Here is a 22,855-nt window from a genome sequence, read left to right on the forward strand (position 1 = left end):
GAAACCAAGTTATCTGAGGCTGAATGGTGTCAGAGCAGGTTTGATCAACTGAATTTGATAGAAGAAAAGAGAATGACGGCTTTATGCCATGGTCAGTTATACCAGAAAAGAATGAAGAAAGCTTTTGATAGGAAGGTTCAACCTCGTGTATTCAGAGAAGGCGACCTCGTGCTCAAAAGGATCTTGTCTTTCACCTCCGATTCAAGGGGCAAGTGGACTCCAAATTTTGAAGGACCATATGTTGTTAAGAAAGCCTTCTCTAACGGTGCATTAATTCTTGCAACTATGGATGGAGAAGAGCTCCCACGTCCCGTGAATGCTGATGTAGTCAAGAAATACTTCGCCTAAAAAAATAATAAAAGAACAGCTCGCTAAGTTGAAAACCCGAAAGGGCGACTTAGGCAAAAAAGAGCGTCTCGGTGGATTGAAAACCCGAAAGGGAGGTCCAGGCAAAAATTAGAGACATAAACAGAATAAAATACCCGGTGGACTGAAAACCCGAAAGGGAGGTCCAGGCAAAAGTTAGGGATTCATGGCAAGTAACTACATCAGACAAGACTTGATCATCAGCAGTCATCTGTTTATCATAAAAAGATCAACACATTTCAACGGAAGCCTTTGCTCAGGAATTCTAAGTTGAGAGAGAGGATGGGGTCATTACATTTCAATGTACATTTTTCCACAAAATTACCACTTTCCAAACTTTGTAATCATCCATGGGGTCTTGCCTTTTGCAGGCTACCATTCCATTAATAAAGTTTGAGCCTTTACCCTCTATTGGCAACCTTATTTCTTTCATATCTCTCAAAATGTCATTTATTGTTGATAGGATTTTTTTTAAACAAAGAGAAAATTAATTTCAACAAAATCTTTTTTGAAAAATATAAAAGAAATTTTGTTTTGATTCATGAGTGCATTACAAGGAATGGATATGTTGATGTATTCAGGTGCAAAAGAATAAGAATGTATTCCAGTTGGTGCACCTTTGGCCTGGTTCAAATATGATGTAGAACTCAGCTATTTTGTTCTCTCAGCTCCAATGTTTCCTCAGTGTTGGGTAGCATTTATTCTGAAGCCATCAAGAGTTTGTTGTAGCAATTTTCGATCCTGTTTGTGGATGATGCCTCGAGTGCTCAGCTCGAGACATGCTTGATGATGTTATTTTTTGTACTCTATCTCATGAGTTAATCCTTGTGCTAAGTTTTGGCAGCATATGCATCATTAACATGCATCAAAAACAGTCATGCATTCATATTTGCTATCATGAAGTTTACTGTCAATCAGATTCCTCTTCCATTTAGAGTGTCTTTGGGCAGAAAATACTCATTTTCCTAGAAATCACCACTGAATTTGTTTCTATGTGGATAATATGTTTCATTTATTCTGTTCAGATGCTTACAAACAGAAATCTAGTGAGTTATTCCCTCACTTGATGTGGTCTTATTTGGCATTTTCTTTCCATTTGGCCATGGATTGAATTTTGGTCGCTGGATGATGAATGTTGAGATTGTGCGTTTATGTTTGCACCCTCAACCTTTGATAAGAAAAGCAAAGTATTATTGATTTATCTTCATCATCAGTGGTACGTCGATGTATTTCTCTTTAATACCTTCAGTGGAACGTTGGTATATGTTATCGTCAATGGTACGGCGGTACATCTCTTTTCTACCTCCAGTGGAATGTTGGTAGCTCACCTTTAGTGGAACGTTGGTGTATCTTGTTATATCTTCATCGTCAGTGGTACGTCGATGTATTTCTCTTTAATACCTTCAGTGGAACGTTGGTATATGTTATCGTCAATGGTACGGCGGTACATCTCTTTTCTACCTCCAATGGAATGTTGGTAGCTCACCTTTAGTGGAACGTTGGTGTATCTTGTTATATCTTCATCGTCAGTGGTACGTCGATGTATTTCTCTTTAATACCTTCTGTGGAACGTTGGTATATGTTATCGTTAATGGTACGGCGGTACATCTCTTTTCTACCTCCAGTGGAACGTTGGTAGCTCACCTTCAGTGGAACGTTGGTGTATTTTGTTATATCTTCATCGTCAGTGGTACGTCGATGTATTTCTATTCATACCTTCAGTGGAACATTGGTGTATTTTGTTATATCTTCATCGTCAGTGGTACGTCGATGTATTTCTCTTTAATACCTTCAGTGGAACGTTGGTATATGTTATCGTCAATGGTACGACGGTACATCTCTTTTCTACCTCCAGTGAAACGTTGGTAGCTCACCTTTAGTGGAACGTTGGTGTATTTTGTTATATCTTCATCGTCAGTGGTACGTCGATGTATTTCTATTCATACCTTCAGTGGAACGTTGGTATATGTTATCGTCAATGGTACGGCGGTTCATCTCTTTTCTACCTCCAGTGGAACGTTGGTAGCTCACCTTCAGTGGAACATTGGTGTATCTTGTTATATCCTCATCGTCAATGGTACGTAGATGTATATCTCTTCTCTACCTTCAGTGAAACGTCGGTATCTCACCTTCAGTGGAACGTTGGTGTGTATTATTATATTTTCATCGTCAGTGGTACGTCGATGCATTCCTATTCATATCATCAGTGGAACGATGGTGTGTTTTCTGTTAATGAAAGATTGGTATTATGATTCCCTAGTGAAATAGGATGCATATTTTCTCATCCCCAGTGAAAGAGGATGCCCCCATTTTCTTCTCATGCCCAGTGAAAGGTGATGCTTTAACCTCTCTGGTGCGAAATGTTTCCCCCAGTGAAGTTCCTTTTCCCAGCAGAATCTCGTCTCTCCAACAATGTCTTGTTTCCCCAGTGGAGTTCTTCCCGCAAGACATTTTCTTTCCAGTGGAGTTCTTTTTCTCCCCAGTGGTGTTTTATTTCATCATCATATGCATTCATTAAACATTGCATTGCATCTTAGGTTCAAAAATTGTGTGTTTTATATATTTAAGTCTCTTCAATCTCGTCAAAACGAAGATTTGCAATCATCGTATCTCCGGATCGAAGAAACTTAAATAGGGGCATCTGTCATACCCCAATTTTTGACCCTAAGATCATACATCATTTACATTTTAATCACTAATCAAAAGCACCATTGTGAAGCTCTATCTTTGATACTGTGATTATCTATGAGGGGAATTATTGAGCATTTCTAGTTTTTATTTGTTTAATACTAACCAAAATTAAAAAATATGCATTCTTGTCTCTTTGGTTGATATTTTACAGGTAAAAGATCGGGCAAAAATCAAAACAGTGCAAGAAGAAATTTTTTGAAAATTTGAAGGTGGAAATTGATTTACCCATATGGGAAATCGATTTCCTGTGCGCAAAATTCATAAAAATAAGGAGGGAAGTGTGACATCATTTTGCAACCTATTTTCTTTGATCATTTTTTCCATTTTACCAATTTTCCACCTCACCAAAATTAATTCCCTTCATTAAACCCATTTTAGTCTCATTTTACCATTTAAACACCAATTAAACACAAATTAATTACCAAATTCAAAATGACCAAATTGCCACTACTCTTGCTCCCATCCTATAAATAGAGGTCTCTACTCTCTCATTTCTCAAGCTTGGAAAGCCAACAAACCCCTTGCGATTTCTCTCCTCATCCCTACCAAATTCACCAAAGCTCTTTTTCTTTCATAAAGTTTGTGAGTCACATCTTGAACCTCACAAACTTTGAGCTAAGCCACCATCCATTTCACTCTTTTTTCTTCAATTGTTGAGAGATCAAGATTTGTGTTGGTGATTCTTTAAGTAGATCTAAGTTTTGTCCAAGATTTGGTAATTCTCTTCATCCTTTTTCATCTATCATAATGTGATTCTTTTGTGCTTGTGTTTGATGCATCTTTGATGCTATATTGGTCCAATTTGATGGTGAATTGATGGAAAATTCGTGCTCTAATTGATATGTGATCATAAGGTGTTTGAATGTTTGCCTAAATCAAGTTTTATAGTTCATAATGCTGTTTTTTTGAAAACTGTGCGCAGGAAATCGATTTCCTACAGAGGGAAATCGATTTCCACTCTATTTTTTGTGCCAGATTTGAATTCTGCAGGCAGGAAATCAATTTCCTACAGAGGTAAAACGATTTCCAGTGAGGCAGAATGCTTGTTTTTGTTATTTTTGACTTGTTTTTGGTTCTAACTCTTCTTCTACTCTATTCTTTTGATATTTTCTTTGAATCACAAATTAGAGGCCTAATTTCTCTCTAATTTCAATGGGCTTAGGGCGTCAATAGGATGAGAATCCAAATCCTCAAAATTAAGTGATTGAAATTATGGATGAAAGGAGCTTTTGATGTGGTTCCATCTTTTGCTTCTTTTTCTTTTGATCGATGAAAGTCTTAATACCTTGAGAATTCTTATGGATTATTGGTGAAGACTAGATCGCTCCTTCTTTTCTTTTCGTGCAGTATTGCTTTCGGAGGGTGATCTACATATCGCTTCTCTCGCATGCATTAGCACATAAAGTTTTGACCGGCCTCGTTGTAGGGTGATTTCTATATAAATCACTTGGCGATCTGTTTAACATAGCGCAATATTTCGTGTCCCGATTCAAAAAAGATCAAATATGGAAGAGAATTGTATGCGGTTGATTTAAGACTTATGGAGGTTTATCGTGTAGTCGCTATGATTTTATCAAGCTTCTGATAAAGTTCCATTGAATTTAAATCCGAGAACGTCCTTCACTCACCATCGATCTTTCTTACTAACTTTGATAACATACTTGACAAGTTTCAAGATGGTTATCTTTAACATCTAACAATTGACTTTAATTTCCGCAATTTATTATATTGCTCTTTATATTTTGCTTTATGCTTTATTTTATCATTTCATCATGTTCATGTTTCCGCCATTTTCTCTTTGTCCATTTGGACGTTTATATTCTGCTATTTTCTCTTTGTCCATTTGGACGCTATGTTTATGTTTCCGCTATTTTCTTTTTGCCCACTTGGACCATACTTTACTTTTATGCTAAAACACTAATAAATAACAAAAATCTAAAAAACACATAAGGCTCTCTTTTGGACTATTGGTTACTATCCCGGGCATTTTGGAGATTCAGACTTATGGACTTAGTGCCTCTGGACCCTTATTCTGTTATTACTCTGTGGTTATTATGTCTGTCTGACATTGGATTGTTGTCTGTTCGTGTATGCAGGTATTTCCTTGAAAGTCCTTGATGATTAATTCCAAGGCATTGAGATAAAGATTTTACCCGAAAACAGCCGTTACTCTGCCCGATTTTCGTCAGAATTTTAATGTGCTTAATGCAAAGTGGTGCTAAGATAATAAGTTCATCTGGATTCCCAAGTGGTAATGTTTTGGTTTGGTATTGATAAGTCCAAAGGATGGGAAATCTACCTTGACTCATAATGTCAAGTGTTGGCTTCTTCTTCGGTTAGACCGTTCTGTTCCCTAGCTTTTATTGTATGCACTAGGTTGGCCTCTTCATCTCTTCCCACTTCTTAGATTTTCAAAATCTTCTCCCTTTTTACAAAATCTTCTTATGTTTGCAATCTTTTCAAAACCTTTTCTTAAAAATATCTTTTGCCCTTAGTGGTTTTTCTTCAAAAGTTTAGACACGACTAATTGTTGAAAGGAGTGGTGATACCTCACGATTTTGAAATTGATTGATATAATGAGATCTTTTCCGCGTGAGAGAGCTAGTGGCATACTCGTTGATTTTATCCGAGCTGGAGCCCTTCTTTTATTTCCGATGCAAAGAACTCATTTGTTCTCATGCCCAAGATCAATGGCTGAGTATTTCTCTCCGACGATGATAAAGTGTTTATTCGCTTTTTAAAATGTTTCCCTTTTAAGCGGAACTACATTAGCTCTGACTTCTCCATTGCACCGAGGAGGTATGTAGGCACAAGGCTTAACGTCTTGCCGAGCTTATTTTAAAAATAAAAACAAACCCCTTTTTAGCACACACGCACGACACAGATTTTCAAAAAGGTTCTTGTGGAGTACCACAGATATGAGGGGTGCTTAAAACCTTCCCCTTGTATAATCCACACCCGTACCTGAGATCTCTTTCTTATTTTAAACTTTGGGTTTTTCGTTCTTTTCCCTTTTCCTTTGGAAACAATAAAGCGCGGTGGCGAATTTCACCGAAATATTGAGTCGAGTCAATCCTATGGCTCTGATCTCAGATTTTCCCCGCTACACTAAGGCTTTTTTTCCCATGGTGAACCTTCGACAGTCAAACAAGCTCTCTCCAATCCATATTGGCTCGAAGCCATGAGACTATAGTATGAAGCTTATCCAAAGAATAAAACCCGAACACTGATCACTCTTCCACCAAATCAAAAAACCGTGGGATGCATGTGGATTTTCAAGGTTAAAGAGAATAACGATGGTTTAATGAACAAGTACAAAGCTTGACTAGTTGCTAAAGGGTTTCATCAACAGTTGGATTTGATTTTAATGAGACTTTTTCTCCCATTGTTAAACATGTAACAATTCGAGTTATTTTCACCTTAGCTCTTACTCATAAATGGAAGCTTCAACAAATTGATATTAACATGCTTTTTTAAATGGCTCATTGACTGGGGATATTTACATGGTTCAACCTCATGGTTTTGAGCAGCAATATCCTTCTCTAGTTTGTAAACTACAGAAGTCACTTTATAGGCTCAAACAAGCACCTCGTGTCTGGTATGAGAAGCTTACTCAGGCCCTGATTCAGTTTGGTTTTAGTTACAACAAATGCGATCACTCTCTTTTCATATATTCTCGTCAAGGTATAACTATTTATGCCTTAGTATATGTGGATGACATTATGATCACATGGTCTTCCTCCATAGTCATTCACAAGTTCATTGCCTCATTGCATTTTAAGTTTGCTCTCAAGAAGTTGGGCTCTCCTTAGTATTTTCTGGGATTTTAGACCAAGTGTTTAGCTTCAGGTAATATTCTACTCACTCAATCTAATTATATTCGTGATCTTCTTTCTAAATTCGATATGAGCAATGCCAATGGCCTCACCACTCCCATGTTGAGCACGTGCAAACTCAGCAAACATGGATCTCCTTCTCCTCGTGATCCTTTCATGTATCGCTCCATGGTTGGTGCACTTCAGTATGTCACACTTAGTCTCCCTAATATAACTTTTTAGTGTAAATAAAACATGTCAATTCATGGCGCCCTATATTGACTCTTATTATGCATCATGTGCTATCTTAGGGGCACTCTTGATTATGGTTTTCTCATTTCACAGATACCACCCTCGTCCAAGCTTTCACTTTGTGCCTATAGTGACTCTGATTGGACCAGTGATCCCGATGATAGGTGCTCCACATCTAGCTCTTGTATCTATCTTAGTAAGAATCTAGTTTCATGGAGCTCGAAGAAGCAATATTTGATGGTTTGTTCTATCACGAAGGTTGAGTATCGTGCTCTTGCCCACACTACATATGAGCTATTTTAGCTTGTGTCACTTCTGTAAGTACTTCATGTGTTGTCAATCCCCTACTTTGTTGCCTGATAATTTTAGTTCGCTTTTGCTCTCACATAATTTAATTCTTCATGCTCGCACCAAACACATTGAGTTGGACATTTATTTTTTCTGTGAACATATTTATTCAAAGTTCTTGAAGATCCACCATGTACCAAGCTCCCTCCAACTTGGAGACCCTCTTACCAAACCTTTAGGCACCAGTGCCTTTCAAGAGCTTCGTACCAAGCTCGTGGTTGCTCTCACCCCTTCATGAGCTTGTGGGGGAGTATTATGAGGCTAGCTTACCCACCAAGTTACATAGGCATGAATGCATGGCAATGTGTGTGTATCATCATGTATATACATGCATAATTGTAACAAACTCTTGCATCATCCACCCTCCCAGTGCATTCTTTGGTGTGTGTGTGTGTATATATATATATATATATATATATATATATATATATATATATATATATATATATATATATATATATATATATATATATATATATATATATATATATATTATAATAAATTTTGATTTTTTTCTTTACCCACCTCCCTATGGGGGTCACCCCCAACGAAAACCCCACTTTACCATGCTTCGGAAATGCATTTCCGAAATTTTTTTTTTCTAAATTTTTCCAGACTTCGGAAGTGCATTTTCGAAAAAATCCCAAAATTGGGATTTTGATTAATTCGGAGATGCATCTCCGAAAAAAACAAAAAAAAAATCTAAAAATCCCAAAAATTAATTTTAGAATATTAATTAATTCATATATCATAAATTTGATATAATTTATGAGTAATGAATAATAATAATTATATATTTTGATATAATTTATGAGTTATGAATAATAATTATTATATATTTCTATTCTGATTCATATTTTAAAATTTAAAATAATTTTAATTAAAAAAACTAAAATAATTTCACTTACAAAATGAGTTATAATTTTTTATTTATATATTTATAATAATTATTATGTATTTACTAAAAAAATGATTGTTTTAATTTATATATTTATATAATAATTATAATAATTATTATATATTTATAAAAATTATTATATATTTATATATTTATATATTTATATAATAATTATTATATATTAATTATAAATATATTTATATATTTATATAATAATTATAAAAATTAAAAAAATGAGTGTTTTAATTTATAATAATTATTATATATTTATATATTTATATGTTAATTATTATATACTTATATATTATATATTTATATATTTCACTTACAAAATTAATAATTATTATTATATATTTATATATTTCTATTCTGATTCATAATTAAAAATGAGTTATAATTTTTTATTTAGTTTAAAAAAATTAAAAAAGATTTTGTTTTAATTTTATTTAATGAATAAATTTTATATTTAATTCTATATAATTCAAAATTTACTTATGGAATTAAAATGTTTTTGATTTATATAAGTTAAAAATAATTTTTAACTTTAAAATTGTTTAGGAAATTTTGATTCACCTTGATTTTATTGATTCACCTTCATTTTATTCACCTTGATTTTATACCTATTTAATTGTATTGATTCACATTGATTTTAATTTTTTAATAATTATTGAATTCTTTCCGAAATGTATATCCAAAACATTCCAAGACCAATTTGGTCTTGGAATATTTCGGATATGCATCTCCGAAGACACTCCCTCCCAAAAAAAAAGTGTTTTCGGAAATGCTTATCCGAAAACTCAAAAAGGCGTGTTTTCGGAAATGCATCTCCGAAAATCCAAAAGGGGGTGTTTTCGAAAATGCATCTCCGAAAACACATTTTTTCGTGTTTTCGGAAGTGTATTTCCGAAATAAGACAAATTTTAAAAAAAAAAAAAAACGTTTCGGAAATGCATTTCCGAAGTGAGGGTATTTTGGGTTTTTCACTAGAGGTGACCAAGAAAAGAGGAAGGTAGATAAAAAAATTTCCTAAATTTTTTGATCAAATAATAAATATGTGACTACTTCAAAATTTCAAATCCTCCAAAGTCTAAAGACACCCTTAAACCAAAAAAAAAAAACAATATCCCAAAACATAAAGTCAGAACTCCCTAGTCCTCACCATGAGCCCATGACCCTGTTTCTACCCTATCTCTCCACCTAATCAAAACTTAAAGAGGTGATTGCAATTATTACTATTTAAAAAAAACAAACACAAAAAACCCATTACCATAATCAAAACTGTTTAAACGACAAATTGTTGCCTATCTTTTCATAAACACAACCAAAATAATGATTACACAACACATTATTAATTCGTTAGTACTACTAATGTTGTTTTATAGGAATAGAAAGAAAAGAATGTTGTGACGATGTTGATTAGGCAGAACAGAACACAAGAACATTATGTGGGTCCCACACCAATAGTTGTCTTGTCCGCGCGTGCTCCCCATTCACTCACGTGCGAATGGCATTTCTCTATGCTATGTTGCGTTGTTGTTGTTGTTTATATAAACCCAAAGGGCATTTTCAAAGTGTTGTAGATATAGTGCTAGTAGTGAAGCAACAAAGAACAAACCAAACAAAATAGCATTTCAATTTCAACTAGTGTTCACTTAGTTACATCATTCATTTTCACTTTTCATATATAATAACATAGTGTGTGTGAGTGTGAGTGTGAGTGTGAGTGTGAGTACAAACTATAGATAGCTCTAATGGAGACACATGGTGAAATAAGGGTATCAAAGTTCAAGAGGGTTTGTGTCTTTTGTGGGAGTAGTCCTGGCAAGAAAACTAGTTATCATGATGCTGCCATTCAACTTGGAAATGAATTGGTATATTTCTTGTGCTCATAACATGTTTGTTATAAGTAACATGAGACTATGTTTTTTTTCTTTGATGTAAAAGATGCATTTTTTTTATATGTGATTGTGGATGGTTCTTGAAGGTGTCAAGAAATATTGATCTAGTTTATGGAGGAGGAAGCATTGGACTAATGGGTTTGGTTTCACAAGCTGTTCATGATGGTGGTAGACATGTCATAGGGTATGTGTATATATCAGTATCAACTTTTTGTTTTCTTTTCATCAAAGTTTTCATTTTTATGAAATAATAAATCTTTTGTGCTTATTATGTTAGTCTCTTTCTTAATTGACACTGTTTGTTTGTCATGCTGTTGTTGTCTCTTGCAGAGTTATTCCCAAGACACTCATGCCTAGAGAGGTACTGTGTGTGAGAAAAGCTTATAGTCTTTTTTTCTTTTTATTAATATAGTAGCACTAGTTTTTTTTTTATTTTAGTTTTTTCTTTATCATTCAAAAGGGTCAAACTTTAATTTTCTTCTTCTTTTATCACTCTTTTTCCATTGATACTATATTCTATATCCTGGTTCTTATCTTGTTAATTTCACAGTTTTGTTGTTGAAGTTAGTTTCTTTTGACTAGAAAAAGCACAAGATATAGAAAAAGAAAAAAGGGTAAAAGTGAAAAAAAAAATCAATAAATGGATCTTTTACTCTTTTGTTTTACTTCAGTGGCTTGTACTGTGGTAGAATTTTTCTTATCTATTGTTTGGCTTTGTTATCTGTTGAGTCACTTTTTGAATTTTTGTTCTTATTTAATGTTTTTCATTTTTCTTGTCCTTTTGCAGCTAACTGGTGAAACGGTGGGAGAAGTAAAGGCTGTAGCAGATATGCATCAAAGAAAGGCTGAGATGGCTAAGCACTCAGATGCTTTTATTGCCTTACCAGGTTAGTCTGAGCTAAGGTTTTAAATAACAGTCGCAGTCGCGATGCCGTCATCTAAAGGCTTTTACGATTTCAGTCGGTACAGAAAAACAGTGTGAACTAATCACAATTTGTTCTTTATCATAAAAACGCTGAATAATGATATCACGATCAATACCTTCCAATATCGTTTTGTCGCAGTCGTTTTTGCAGTAAAAAACTTGTTTTGAGCTAACAATAGTATATACTTTGGTTGCATTAGAAAAAGTAGTAAAAAATTACATCAAATGGATTCTAGCTTTTTGTAGCTTTATCATGTAGCATTGACCATATCTCAGTCTTTAATGCTTTCTGTAATAAACCAATTAATTTTTTTTCTGTCTTTTTGAACCCTTTTGACTTAAAACATTACCTAAAGGTTTACCACGCCATTGGTAAAAGATAATGAGGACTAGTTAGTGCTTTCTTTTAAGGAAACTCAAATCAAAGGGATGGACCGTTGGTAAAGGCTCGGATCATGAGAGTGTGCTCCTTTCAAGGTCTCAAGTTTGAATTCCGCTAGGCGCTAACAATTCATGTGTAGGGCCAGTCCGGACAGAGCTTTGCTCTGGTTTTAAACGGGTCCCTGCAAGTGGATAGTAGGATTTGTTTCCTTAAATTAGTCGATCGCAAGGCCGGATAAAAATAGTCAAATAAATAGGAGACTGTGACTTCATAAAATATCCAAAATGCTATGATGAATAGAGAGTGACCCTTCAAAACCTGACTTTGCCTGAGACACTTTGACATATTTGGCTAAAATTTTGAACTGCATTGACTCAGAACAACTATGATTCAGTGGTTGAAGTACCATTTTAGCATCTATTTTCCTTGGAATCATGACGTTTTTGTACCAAACTCACTTATGGCATTGATAGAGAAAGTAAGGAAGTAAAGTAAAGCAAAAGAATAACTGTCACACACACAATAAAATATTTCAAATGGCACCTGTACATGTACCTGTGATGGAATAATGCTTCTTTTTGAAGACTTTTATTGAATTCTGGTAGTAGTTATCATTCTGAAATGCTGAAAAATAGTGACTCATTCAGAAGGCATGCCACACAAAGACAAAAGTTGTCAATCACTCTTTCTTGGGATCCCTTACAATGGTATTCAATCTCAGTCATTGATTCTAGATCAGATGGCTTAAATTACTATTCACGGTACAAAACGGTATCGATCATCGATTTAGATCAAACGGCCGAGATCAGATTACAAATACATGCATCTCTGCATATAGTAGTCTATCCCTAAATTACTCTTATCCTATGTTATTTTTTGTATTAAATTATTAAAATACTTTGCAAATTATATGCAGGTGGTTATGGAACACTAGAGGAGCTTCTTGAAGTCATAACCTGGGCTCAACTCGGGATTCACGACAAACCGGTAATTCACTTGTAACATTTTGTTAAGGAACATATAGATTTAACTTTTACTGAGAAAAAAACTGGATTTAACATTTCACAACAACTTGCAGGTGGGATTAGTAAATGTCGACGGATACTTTAATTCGTTACTGTCATTCATTGACAAAGCTGTGGAAGAGGGATTTATAAGTCCGAATGCACGCCATATAATTGTATCAGCATCTACATCAAAAGAGTTAGTGAAGAAATTGGAGGTAGTTAAATTTCATAGGCTCATAGATAAAACCAAAGTGTTTGCATATGCAATCGCGTTTCCTTCTGCAGAATTAAGCAGAAAATGATATTTCTGTTTTTGTTTTTGATTCATAACAGGAATATGTCCCTTGTCACGAAGGCGTTGCGTCCAAGTTGAGCTGGCAGATGGAACAACAGCTAGCTTATCCTGAAGAGTATAACATCTCGAGGTAGTAGCTGAATGTTTAGTTTACTTGATGTGCAAGGAAGATGAGACTAGATAGAATTTTGGAGGTAGCTGAGTATAACAACATCTCAAGAAGCTATAGTGGAATATCCCTATTCTGTTTTTCTTTTTTCCGCATGAAGTAATTTCTTTTGTAAAGTACTTGGATTGACCTGAAAAAAAAGTGAAATTACTTTCTACCCTTCTTTTGAAAACTGATTTCCCTTCAAGTTGTAACTACTAGGGGCTTATGAACTTATTAGTCAATGACAACTAGTTTAACCCTTTTAACTAATTAATCTATTTCTTACTACGAATCATCGACACTTTAAAATAAACGCGCATCCAACGTCTAATACAAACACGAGATTGTCATGTAGCAGTGACTAATAATTACCCAGAAGAATTGACACTTTAAACTCGCATCCAGTGTCCAATACCAACACGAGATCGACACATAGCATTGACTAATAATTACCGATATTCTATCTTTTTGTCTATATACTTCTAGTGCTATTATACTGAGCAAAGTAACAAACACAACCACTCAATCAGATCAAAAGATAAACAAAGAGCACTGTACAAGGCCACTCAATCAAATCAAAAGATATACAAAGAGCACAATACAAGATGATGGGGGCAATGAACAGACTGGGAAATTCTTTAGATATGCAATAGACATGTTAATGACTTGCCTTGAAGTAGTTGACTTTTGAGGGATTCAAATTTTCTACGATCTGTTTAAAATCTATTTAAAATGGTGTCATTGACGATAGACTGTTAGATCAAAATTCTTTTTTGATCTAACTGTCTACTGTCAGCTGCACTATAAAATCGACCGAAAATAACTCAATTTGATTTTCATAAGGTAAATATCTCATACAAGAATCAATCAAACCAACAAGCAGTATGGTTTATTGAAAGTGAAATGTCATGTAGAAATTGCATTAAGCAGTACCTATGTGACCTTACCATTCTTTTTAACTGAATCAAGTGCCAATCATAGCATATATTCACCTAACATATTGTTCCAAAATACATATGGGGGTGGGGGGCAAACTTTCAGTTTATAGGCTCTTTTGTGTCCAATATTGCCATGTGTTAGAAAGGGACACATGGGATTAAAGCTACAAGTTAATGGATCATGTGTCACATGAATCTGAGGACAATAAAATAGACACAGTTGGTCCCGGTATCATCTATCAAATGCTTGTGGTTGAAAGAAAACCTTGTGATTCTCATGGAGAAAATAGAAAGAGAAGTGCTAGAAATGGTAGGGGTAGCATGACAGAAAATTTGGTCCTGAAATTTAAAAAGTTTCTTAATACTATCTGAAAATAAAATCATCCATCTTATTAGTCTAATTAGAATTATATGATGGGAGCATTTTGATTTTATGATATTTTATTAAAAGAAATCATTACCCAGACATCTTCTATTTCATAGCTAAATTGGTGATTCACACAATAAAGTACCCTTCTATAATTTTGGCCTCTTAACATAACATGTTTGATTGACTCAAGAAGATAGGGTAAGCATGAAGTTGCTTTCTCAATAAATGTCTTGTGTTCAGTAGGAAAACCGGAAATAATAGGATAAAGGGAAATGAGTTTTGATGGAGTTATGATGAGTGCTTAAGATATGGTGGAGCAAAGTGGATTTGTTAGGTTAGCATTCTAAGACGTAAGTCAGTGAGTAATGGAGGGGAAGTGATAATGCGAATAAAAGTGAAATCATACATGTGCGCAGTGGAATGTATATATGAAAGACGGTTAGAACAGTTCTGTATTTCCGACGAGAGATGCGGAGAATAGTTTGATCAAATATGATATTGGGTGATCCTTTGCCATAAGGAATTAAGTGTTGGACTCCCTACATGGTTGTACCTGATCCTTAGCTATTTTTTGGATGTGTCTTTTGGGTTGGACCCTCTTGTAATTGGACTTTTCGCCTTTTGATCATTTGGTCGGCTCAAAACATCTTGTGGTCGGCTCGAAACATCTTGTAAATTAAAAAAATGTAGTTTTGGCAAATGACTAGAGCATAAATAGTTTAATGTAGATTGTGCAGTGGTAGTTTTGGCATACATTCACATTTTGAACCACTAAACTTTAGAGCAACTTTTGGACAATTTCTATAACACATAGTTTATGTATTTGAGCTTACTTTTTCTTCCTCTTGGACAATTTCTATAAAACATAGTTTATGTATTTGAGCTTACTTTTTCTTCCTCTTAAGTTAAAAGATACAACAACAACAACTAAATATTGTCTCATTAAATGAGATCGGCTACATGGATTAATTTTCGTCATAATATTTTATCTAGAGTCATGCTTTTATCTAAATTGTTAATCTCAAGATCTTTCTTAATAACTTTTCTTATAGTCTTTCTAGGTCTTCCTCTTCCTCTATTTGTTTGACTTATCTCCATCTGATTTAGTCTCCTTACCACAGAATCTACAGGTCTTCTGATTTCATGCCCAAACCACCTTAGTCTATTTTCCCCCATATTATCTACTATAGGTGTTACCCCAACACTCTTTAATATACTTTATTCTCGTGTTGATTATTAAGTGCCCAACATTATGTCATGTACAACATCGCAGATCTTATCGGAGTCCGATAAAATTTTCCCTTCAGCTTTAGAGGTACCTTTGCGTCACACAGAACTCCTGAAGTCCTCCTCCATTTCACCCAGCTTAAATGTGATGGTTTACATCCCCTTATATTTCTCCATTATTTTGTAATACAGACTCGAGATATTTAAACCGCGTGACTTGAGGGATAATATGGTCTCTAACTTTCACTTCTAGGTTAGAAACACTTCTTTTTTGTTGAACTTACATTTCATATACTTCATTTTACTTCTAATATGGAGAAAACTATGTGTTTTTAAAGCTCGTCTCCAAGTCTCCAACTTCTCGCTTAGATCCTCCTTCGATTCTCCAAGTAGGACTATATCATCTACAAAAAGCATGCATCTCAGTGCTAGCTCTTGGATGTGTTCCGTGAGCACATCCAAAATTAAGATAAAAAAGGTAAGGTTTAAGGTTGAACCTTCATGTAAACCTATTGTAATGAGGAAATTCAACATACTCACATCAAAATTCAAAATTATAGCATAACTAAAGGAAATTAAAAGTCCAACATCAACTCAAAACAAATACGTCCCATTCCCCGATATTGCCGAATTAGAGTAATGTCCATCTAAAAGCGTAAATAGATAAATAAGAAAGAAAGTTGCAAGGTCATCTTCCAACTCCCAAGCAATTACTCATGTCAAGTATTTGTACAATATTTCACAAATCCAAGTAAAACAAACAAGAAAGGGGGTGAGAATACTCCTTACAAATATTAATGGTGAAACTTAACATCAGAATAATAAACGAAATAGTAACATTTATATTATTATCAAAAAACACAGTCACAATTCGAATTACAATGCAAATGTAATGCAACAACTACTCCTCCAAAAATGTATGTGGTACCAGGTTATTGGGATCAAAGGTGTGTGTTACTGATTTTCATTGTCTCTGGTTCCTCTCTGAACCATGTCTCTCTCAGGACATGAGACTATCACGGTTCCTCTCTGAACCTCACATCAATGGACTGAACTCCTACCTAACTCCATTCTACATGGAACGCATGATCATAACATCATAAGCTCAAAACAATCATATAGTCATCAACATCGAATCTCAACATATTTTATACTCAAAAATAGGTTTCACTCTTGAACCATAAATCGCCAATAACAGGCCTCACTATAATCCCATCAGACTACTAATCTCAAAAAATATATTTTATTTCAATACTTATATTGCAACTCAAATTGAGTAAGGAAACATTATTACTCAACAACTCTACGATTAACCAAAAACTCAAAACATCTCAACAAGTTATTATATTATTTATAACTCACCAACAACTCTAAAATACTCAAAACTACTCTACTGACAACTCTTACGAGTGATAACTCTACTAATCCTAAGGGCTGACAATTTAACTTAAATTAATCTTAATGGACCCAAAAGTAACAAAAATGGCCACTTATGTCAAAAATTGCTCAAAAATCAGCAAAAAACTCCTCGAACTCAAAACATCTGAAAAATAACTCGACTTGCCCGAACACGCAGTCGAGCCCAAATTGTCGATGTTGACTCGAGACCGCGCGGCAGCCTCTTAGCGCAACTGCGCTGGCGCGCTACCATTGCAGCCCATCGTCAGACACCCCCCCCGTCAAAATTTTGATTTTCAATTTCTTTTAAAAAAAAAATTATTTCTAGAAAAATTTAGTTTTCTGACAATTTTGGCAAAAAATCGAAAAATTACAGATCGCACAGTTTTCAGTAATTTAGGAAAATTGTCTAAAATCACATAATGAACAAAATTTTGGAACAGACCAAAAACGCAGATTTCACAGAAAATACAGACAGGGAAAACATGTTCCCGAAAACATGTTCCCAAATTATCCTAATTTTATCAACTACCCATGATAATCATCATTTTGCATCACAAACATCACATGACAATCATATGGCATCACATCTCATATCAGCATATCTGATAGCAATATATCACAGTAAGGAAATTACATATATATATATATATATATATATATATATATATATATATATATATATATATATATATATATATATATATATATATATATATATATATATATATATATATATATATATATATATATATATATATATAATATTATCAATAATAAACCATTTCGTAGTAAAATGGAATTTTTCTCTAATCTCATTTGTCAGAACAACAACACAAAATAACAAATATATTTATCGATTGAGGCCAATGGAGTTTTTCCCAAACACTATTTAGCCAAACATAATACATAATTACATAAATCACAGAAAACACATATGACGCTAATGGGAGGGTAAGGACCCCTCACCATCCTGACAGCCTAATTATCACCTATATGTAAAGTAATCTCCTTACCCTGATGTTAGAATTTATATTACCCTAAAATATCCCAATTGGTCTTCACACCCCTCACTCACACCCACTTCAATGTTGATTATGGTCTAACGGTAAAATCTAAATATTTATTTTATTCTATAAAATTATAATTTTTTAATTAATTGTAACACTTATATTTTATTAAAATAAACATTTCATTTAAATAAATATTTAATAAAAATCTATGATGATAGGATTTACTTACTAAATAATTAGATTTATTTAGTTATCTCTAATAAATGCTATTTTATTTTTTTCGCTCTCAAACTTAATATTTTCAATAATTATTAAATTATTAAAATATCCTTAAATTCCCCAAAATACCAAAATAGCTCAAATAATCTAGAATAATTTAAATAAATCAAACATTACACAAACAAACACTCTAATAATTAAAACATAAATATTAATTTGAAATTCACGATGTTACAGTCTTCACTAGTTAATGATGAATGAACAACATTTAGTCCTTCTAATATATATTAATCACATATTTTAGACCCTTTAACAATGATCAACTCATCATGTAAAATCTTCAGCACCCCACGTTCAACTCTAGTGCAATAGCCTAGATCACCAAACATGCTTATGGACAACAAATTTCGCTTGATTTCTGGAACATACCTCACATTGTCAAGAAGAAACTCACGATCATCGAACATTTTAAGTTTAACTATATCAATACCATGAATCTTGCGAGCATTATTATCACCAAGGCGAACTACTCCACCTTGCTCCATCTTCAAAGTCTCAAAGTATTCTATTCTTTGACACATGTGATAAGAACAGCATGAGTCTATGACCCAACTATCTTTAGTATCCAAACTCGATACCACTAGTGCGCCAGCACTCTCATAACCATTCCCATCAAAGACAAATATAACTTGAACAAAACCATTATTGTCCTTTCTCTCATGAAAATTCCTCTTGAAATGACCAGTTTTCTAATAATTAAAATATTTTAGCTTTGATTTGTCAAACCTCATTGATTTGGACATCCATTTACACTCACTTCCTCATATTGAGCCACTCAAGCGTTCACCACTATTATCAGTCTTCAAATCTTCCGCCTTTGAAAATTCTTTGGATTTCACCGCTGTATGAACTTCATCCATAGTAATAATACTTTCCTTACCATAAAAAAGTGCATCCTTAAAGTTCTCAAAGGATGTGGTAAATGAGTTCAACAAAAGTAGAGTCTTGTCCTCATCATCAATCTTCTCTTCAATATTCTCAAGATCATCAATAGTCTTATGAATTTCTGTCAACTTCTCCACTATGGATTTGTTCTCCACCATTCTAAATGAATAGAGTTTTTGTTTCAAACACAATTTCTGATCCAAAGACTTGGTCATATACAATTATTCAAGTTTTGACCACATCGCAACTGCAGTTTGCTCCATGGCGGCTTCTCTTAGAACTTTATCCCCGAGGCACAAGATATCGACACTCCTTGACTTATCCACCATCTCGATCTTCTCTGATTTACTAAGGCGTGCAGACATCGATGTATCACCCTTAAAAGCTTCAATACTCTTCTCTTGAGTTAAAATTTCTTGCATCTTCACTTTCCATAACCTAAAATCGTTGTCTCTAGAAAATTTTGCGATCTCCCATTTAGCCGTGATATTCACTTGTAAACAATACTCCTTTCGCCCACGGTGGACACCACTTGTTGTGAAAATGATAAATTTCAATTCAAATCAAGTAATTTGATATTGAGGGCAAAGAACAGTAGCAATCAAATTAATGGCCTTCAGCAATAACCACTAGGCAGAAAATATAACAGAAGAAAATATGGTGAGAAAGGCGAAAGGTTTGTTTACTCAGTTCAATCAAAAGATTTACATTTAGGAGAGAGAGCAGCTCTCTAATCCAGTATACTCAGAAAATTGCTACAAGATATTACAAATGAGTTACAGAAAAATAGACTTCAAAGTTCTCAAGAACAAACCCCTATTTTCTATCCAAGTGTTTTCCAATCTTAGAAGTATTACACAAACTTAGGGTATTTATAAGTATTTCTCAATACCCTTAAATAACTCCAAAGGTTTCTTAAAACAAAACTTATTCATTGTTAAAATGAAATATTATAAATATTTTTTTATGTTAATATAGACTATTTCTAAATTAATATATATTAAATATTCTGACATTAAATAAACGGAACCGGCCAAATTCGATATCCGCGAATCGTTTGAATTGAACATTCTTGATGCTTTTCGACTTTCTGAATTTTGACAATCTCAAAACATGTTTTCTTTCTCTTAGCCACTTAAGATTTTAAGGCTTACTTTAACGTAACAAGAATAAATTGGTTCTAAATGTATGACTTATGAAAATATAATGAGAATTTGTTTATACACTTGTAGGGATGAAAAAAATCCTAAAAACCTAAAAATGCCCTTCGAAGATGCATCTCCGAACGCACCACAAAAGTGGTTGTTTCAGAGATGTATGTCCGAAAACACCTTTAATGCGTGAGAAATGTGTTTCGGATATGCATCTCCAAAATCCTGGACAGTGATTTTTTTTAATCATCAAAATTTTGATACATAATTAGTTTAAACGATAATAAAAACACAACCAGAAAATGATAAGAAATAAAAAATGATAATAAACACAATATATTGTTCTGAAATAAAAAAAATAATACATAAATTATTCATAAATTGTTCTGGAATTAAAAAAGGCATAGCCTACTGCATATGCCTAATCCTGACCCCATGGACCCTCCTCTGCCTCCTGTATCCCACTCAATGTCTCCCTAACCATCCTCTCTACGATGTCCACTGTCTCAAGACCGCCCCTCTCAATGATCCCTAAGTCAAACCCTTATGTTCAATCAACTGTATCTGCTGACAGACCGACAAGAGATCAGTGGCGGGGTTATTCTAGGCCTACTGGTTCTCCAAGATCTCCTCATGAGTTGACCTAAGTGGGCATCCATGAGCATCTGGTATCATGATAGGGTGTGACACTGTGTAGAACCACGTCACATATTCCTCTACACAATGTCAAATGTTGGATGCATGCATCATTTGATACTCCTCTGGAACCATATGATGCTTCCAATCCTCAAAGATGTCATCGAGATCCCGACGGATAATAGTGTCGGTAGCAGCCTGAAATGGAGATCTGTGAATGGTCTGCACATAGCCAAATTGCCACATGCATCACTTCAGCAGATACTTGACCATAGTGTCGGTCCCACATGCCAGCCACCATAGTACAATGAGATGGAGTCAAATGGGATAATCTCCATCTGATCCTCGAACGGCGTCCATTGGATGTCATCATGAACAATCCGATCAAGATACACCCAGAATGGCAGCATAGAATGATTTCCTCTTGGGGGGGATATACATGGAAGCCCTCGACATCTCCTCCCTATACTCCAGATCAAGGACTAAACCATGAATGCAGTGGAAGTGAGAAATATCCATCCCTAAAAAAAAAGAATAAGAGTCATGTAAGAACAAATTATTAATAGTAAATTAAATGTAATACTTTGAATGAAAGGTATTGTCAGCAGTGTAGCAGAGCCTGTCAGTTGTCTGGTCCTCTAATTAGAGGCTTCATTCAGCTTTTGGTATAGGTATACGAAACAGTCGGCCCCCAGTTCCACTCCCTCATTGTATCCAAATTCATGAAGTACTGGAGGTATGATATATCCTCGTAGTTTTCACTTTTGTCCATAAAAAGGGACGTGTCAACCAAGAACATTAAATAACACCTCAAAGCATACTAATGGTGATACTGAACAAAGAAGTCATTGCCCTCAGTCTCGGAATAAGTTTCTGTAACAAGGTGTTCGTGATAAAGGTCCTTCAGAAATGAGAACTTGGCATGAGCCCCATTAGTCAAGGAACACGGCTTAGATGCCTTTTCCGCTTGAGCTCCCAAATAGTCAACCATTCATTCAGTGGCAACATCACGAGTCATCAGGGAGTGGTTAAGTAACCTCCCTCTGATATGAAGGTGTAGCAGGAAGGCGACGTCATCATGTGTGATCGTCATCTCTCCAACAGGAAAGTGGAAAGATGACGTCTCCTTGTGCCATCTCTCAACAAATACCCCCTGCATGTCGTGGTTGATAGTGTTGTAGCCGGAACAACAAAGTTCGGTAAGTCCGGAGCCAAAAATGGCCTCCCTGAACCAATCTGCATCAGGATGATACAGATCAAATATTTTTCGTGCGTGGTTCACGAACTTTAGTGCCAGTCGTTCCTGTAAACATATATATTAATATCAATTTTAACATATTTCTGCGTAAATCATTTAAAATGAAAAGTGTAATAAAAAATATACATGTCTAGTGGAAACATGTCGAACAACATGATCAGAGTAATAGATCAAGAGGGAGATGTCAGAGGACCCTCATGGATACACCGGGTTAACCTGCATGGATTCTGGAACATGAACCTCCTTAGGTTCCCCTTCATTATTCCTAGATGACGACACATGTGACAGGCGACTCTTCGAAGCAGAAGTGGGTGTTCCCTCAACTTTCTCTTACGGTACCGACCGTCTCCTCGAACCCTCGTAGACTGCTCAGCTCTCTCACGTCGAGCGGAAGCAGTTTGACTTGGACTGCCGAGTCTCATTTTGTTCGGGATCTCAGCCATTTTTCTTGAAAAAAATAATCAGTACTCAAAGGGAAGGAACTAGAAAAAATTTGAAAATATTAAAAAAATAACAACTCAGGCATAATTTCGAAAGTGCATATTCAAAATTACTCAGAGGTGTTTTCGGTTATGCACTTCAGAAAACACATGTGACTCTCATTTTTGAACATTCAGCCTAAATCTCTCAAAGATGCAATTTTTACACCAAAACAACCACATTTTACAAGCT

At 34.6% G+C, this 22,855-nt stretch overlaps 1 protein-coding gene across 1 annotated transcript; it reads left to right on the plus strand.

The window, feature by feature from the left end:
* Positions 1-9,942: 9,942 nt before the first annotated feature.
* LOC131644605 (cytokinin riboside 5'-monophosphate phosphoribohydrolase LOG3-like) lies at positions 9,943-13,162 on the plus strand. Its single transcript, XM_058915153.1, has 7 exons — positions 9,943-10,241; positions 10,355-10,452; positions 10,599-10,629; positions 11,056-11,155; positions 12,492-12,562; positions 12,654-12,797; positions 12,916-13,162. Exons 1-7 carry the CDS (start codon positions 10,122-10,124, stop codon positions 13,009-13,011), a joined length of 660 nt encoding a protein of 219 aa, XP_058771136.1. The 5' UTR covers positions 9,943-10,121; the 3' UTR covers positions 13,012-13,162.
* The last annotated feature ends 9,693 nt before the right edge of the window (positions 13,163-22,855 follow it).

Source organism: Vicia villosa, linkage group LG1 (assembly GCF_029867415.1).
Source record: "Vicia villosa cultivar HV-30 ecotype Madison, WI linkage group LG1, Vvil1.0, whole genome shotgun sequence".
Classification (NCBI taxonomy): domain Eukaryota; kingdom Viridiplantae; phylum Streptophyta; class Magnoliopsida; order Fabales; family Fabaceae; genus Vicia; species Vicia villosa.

What these genes read in the sequence shown, in the direction of transcription:
- LOC131644605 (XM_058915153.1), top strand. Translation starts at nt 10,122, where the DNA reads ATGGAGACACATGGTGAAATAAGGGTATCAAAGTTCAAGAGGGTTTGT. An exon ending in TGCTTTTATTGCCTTACCAG is followed by an intron (nt 11,156 to 12,491) that starts GTTAGTCTGAGC and finishes AATTATATGCAG; the next exon opens with GTGGTTATGGAACACTAGAG. An exon ending in TCGGGATTCACGACAAACCG is followed by an intron (nt 12,563 to 12,653) that starts GTAATTCACTTG and finishes AACAACTTGCAG; the next exon opens with GTGGGATTAGTAAATGTCGA.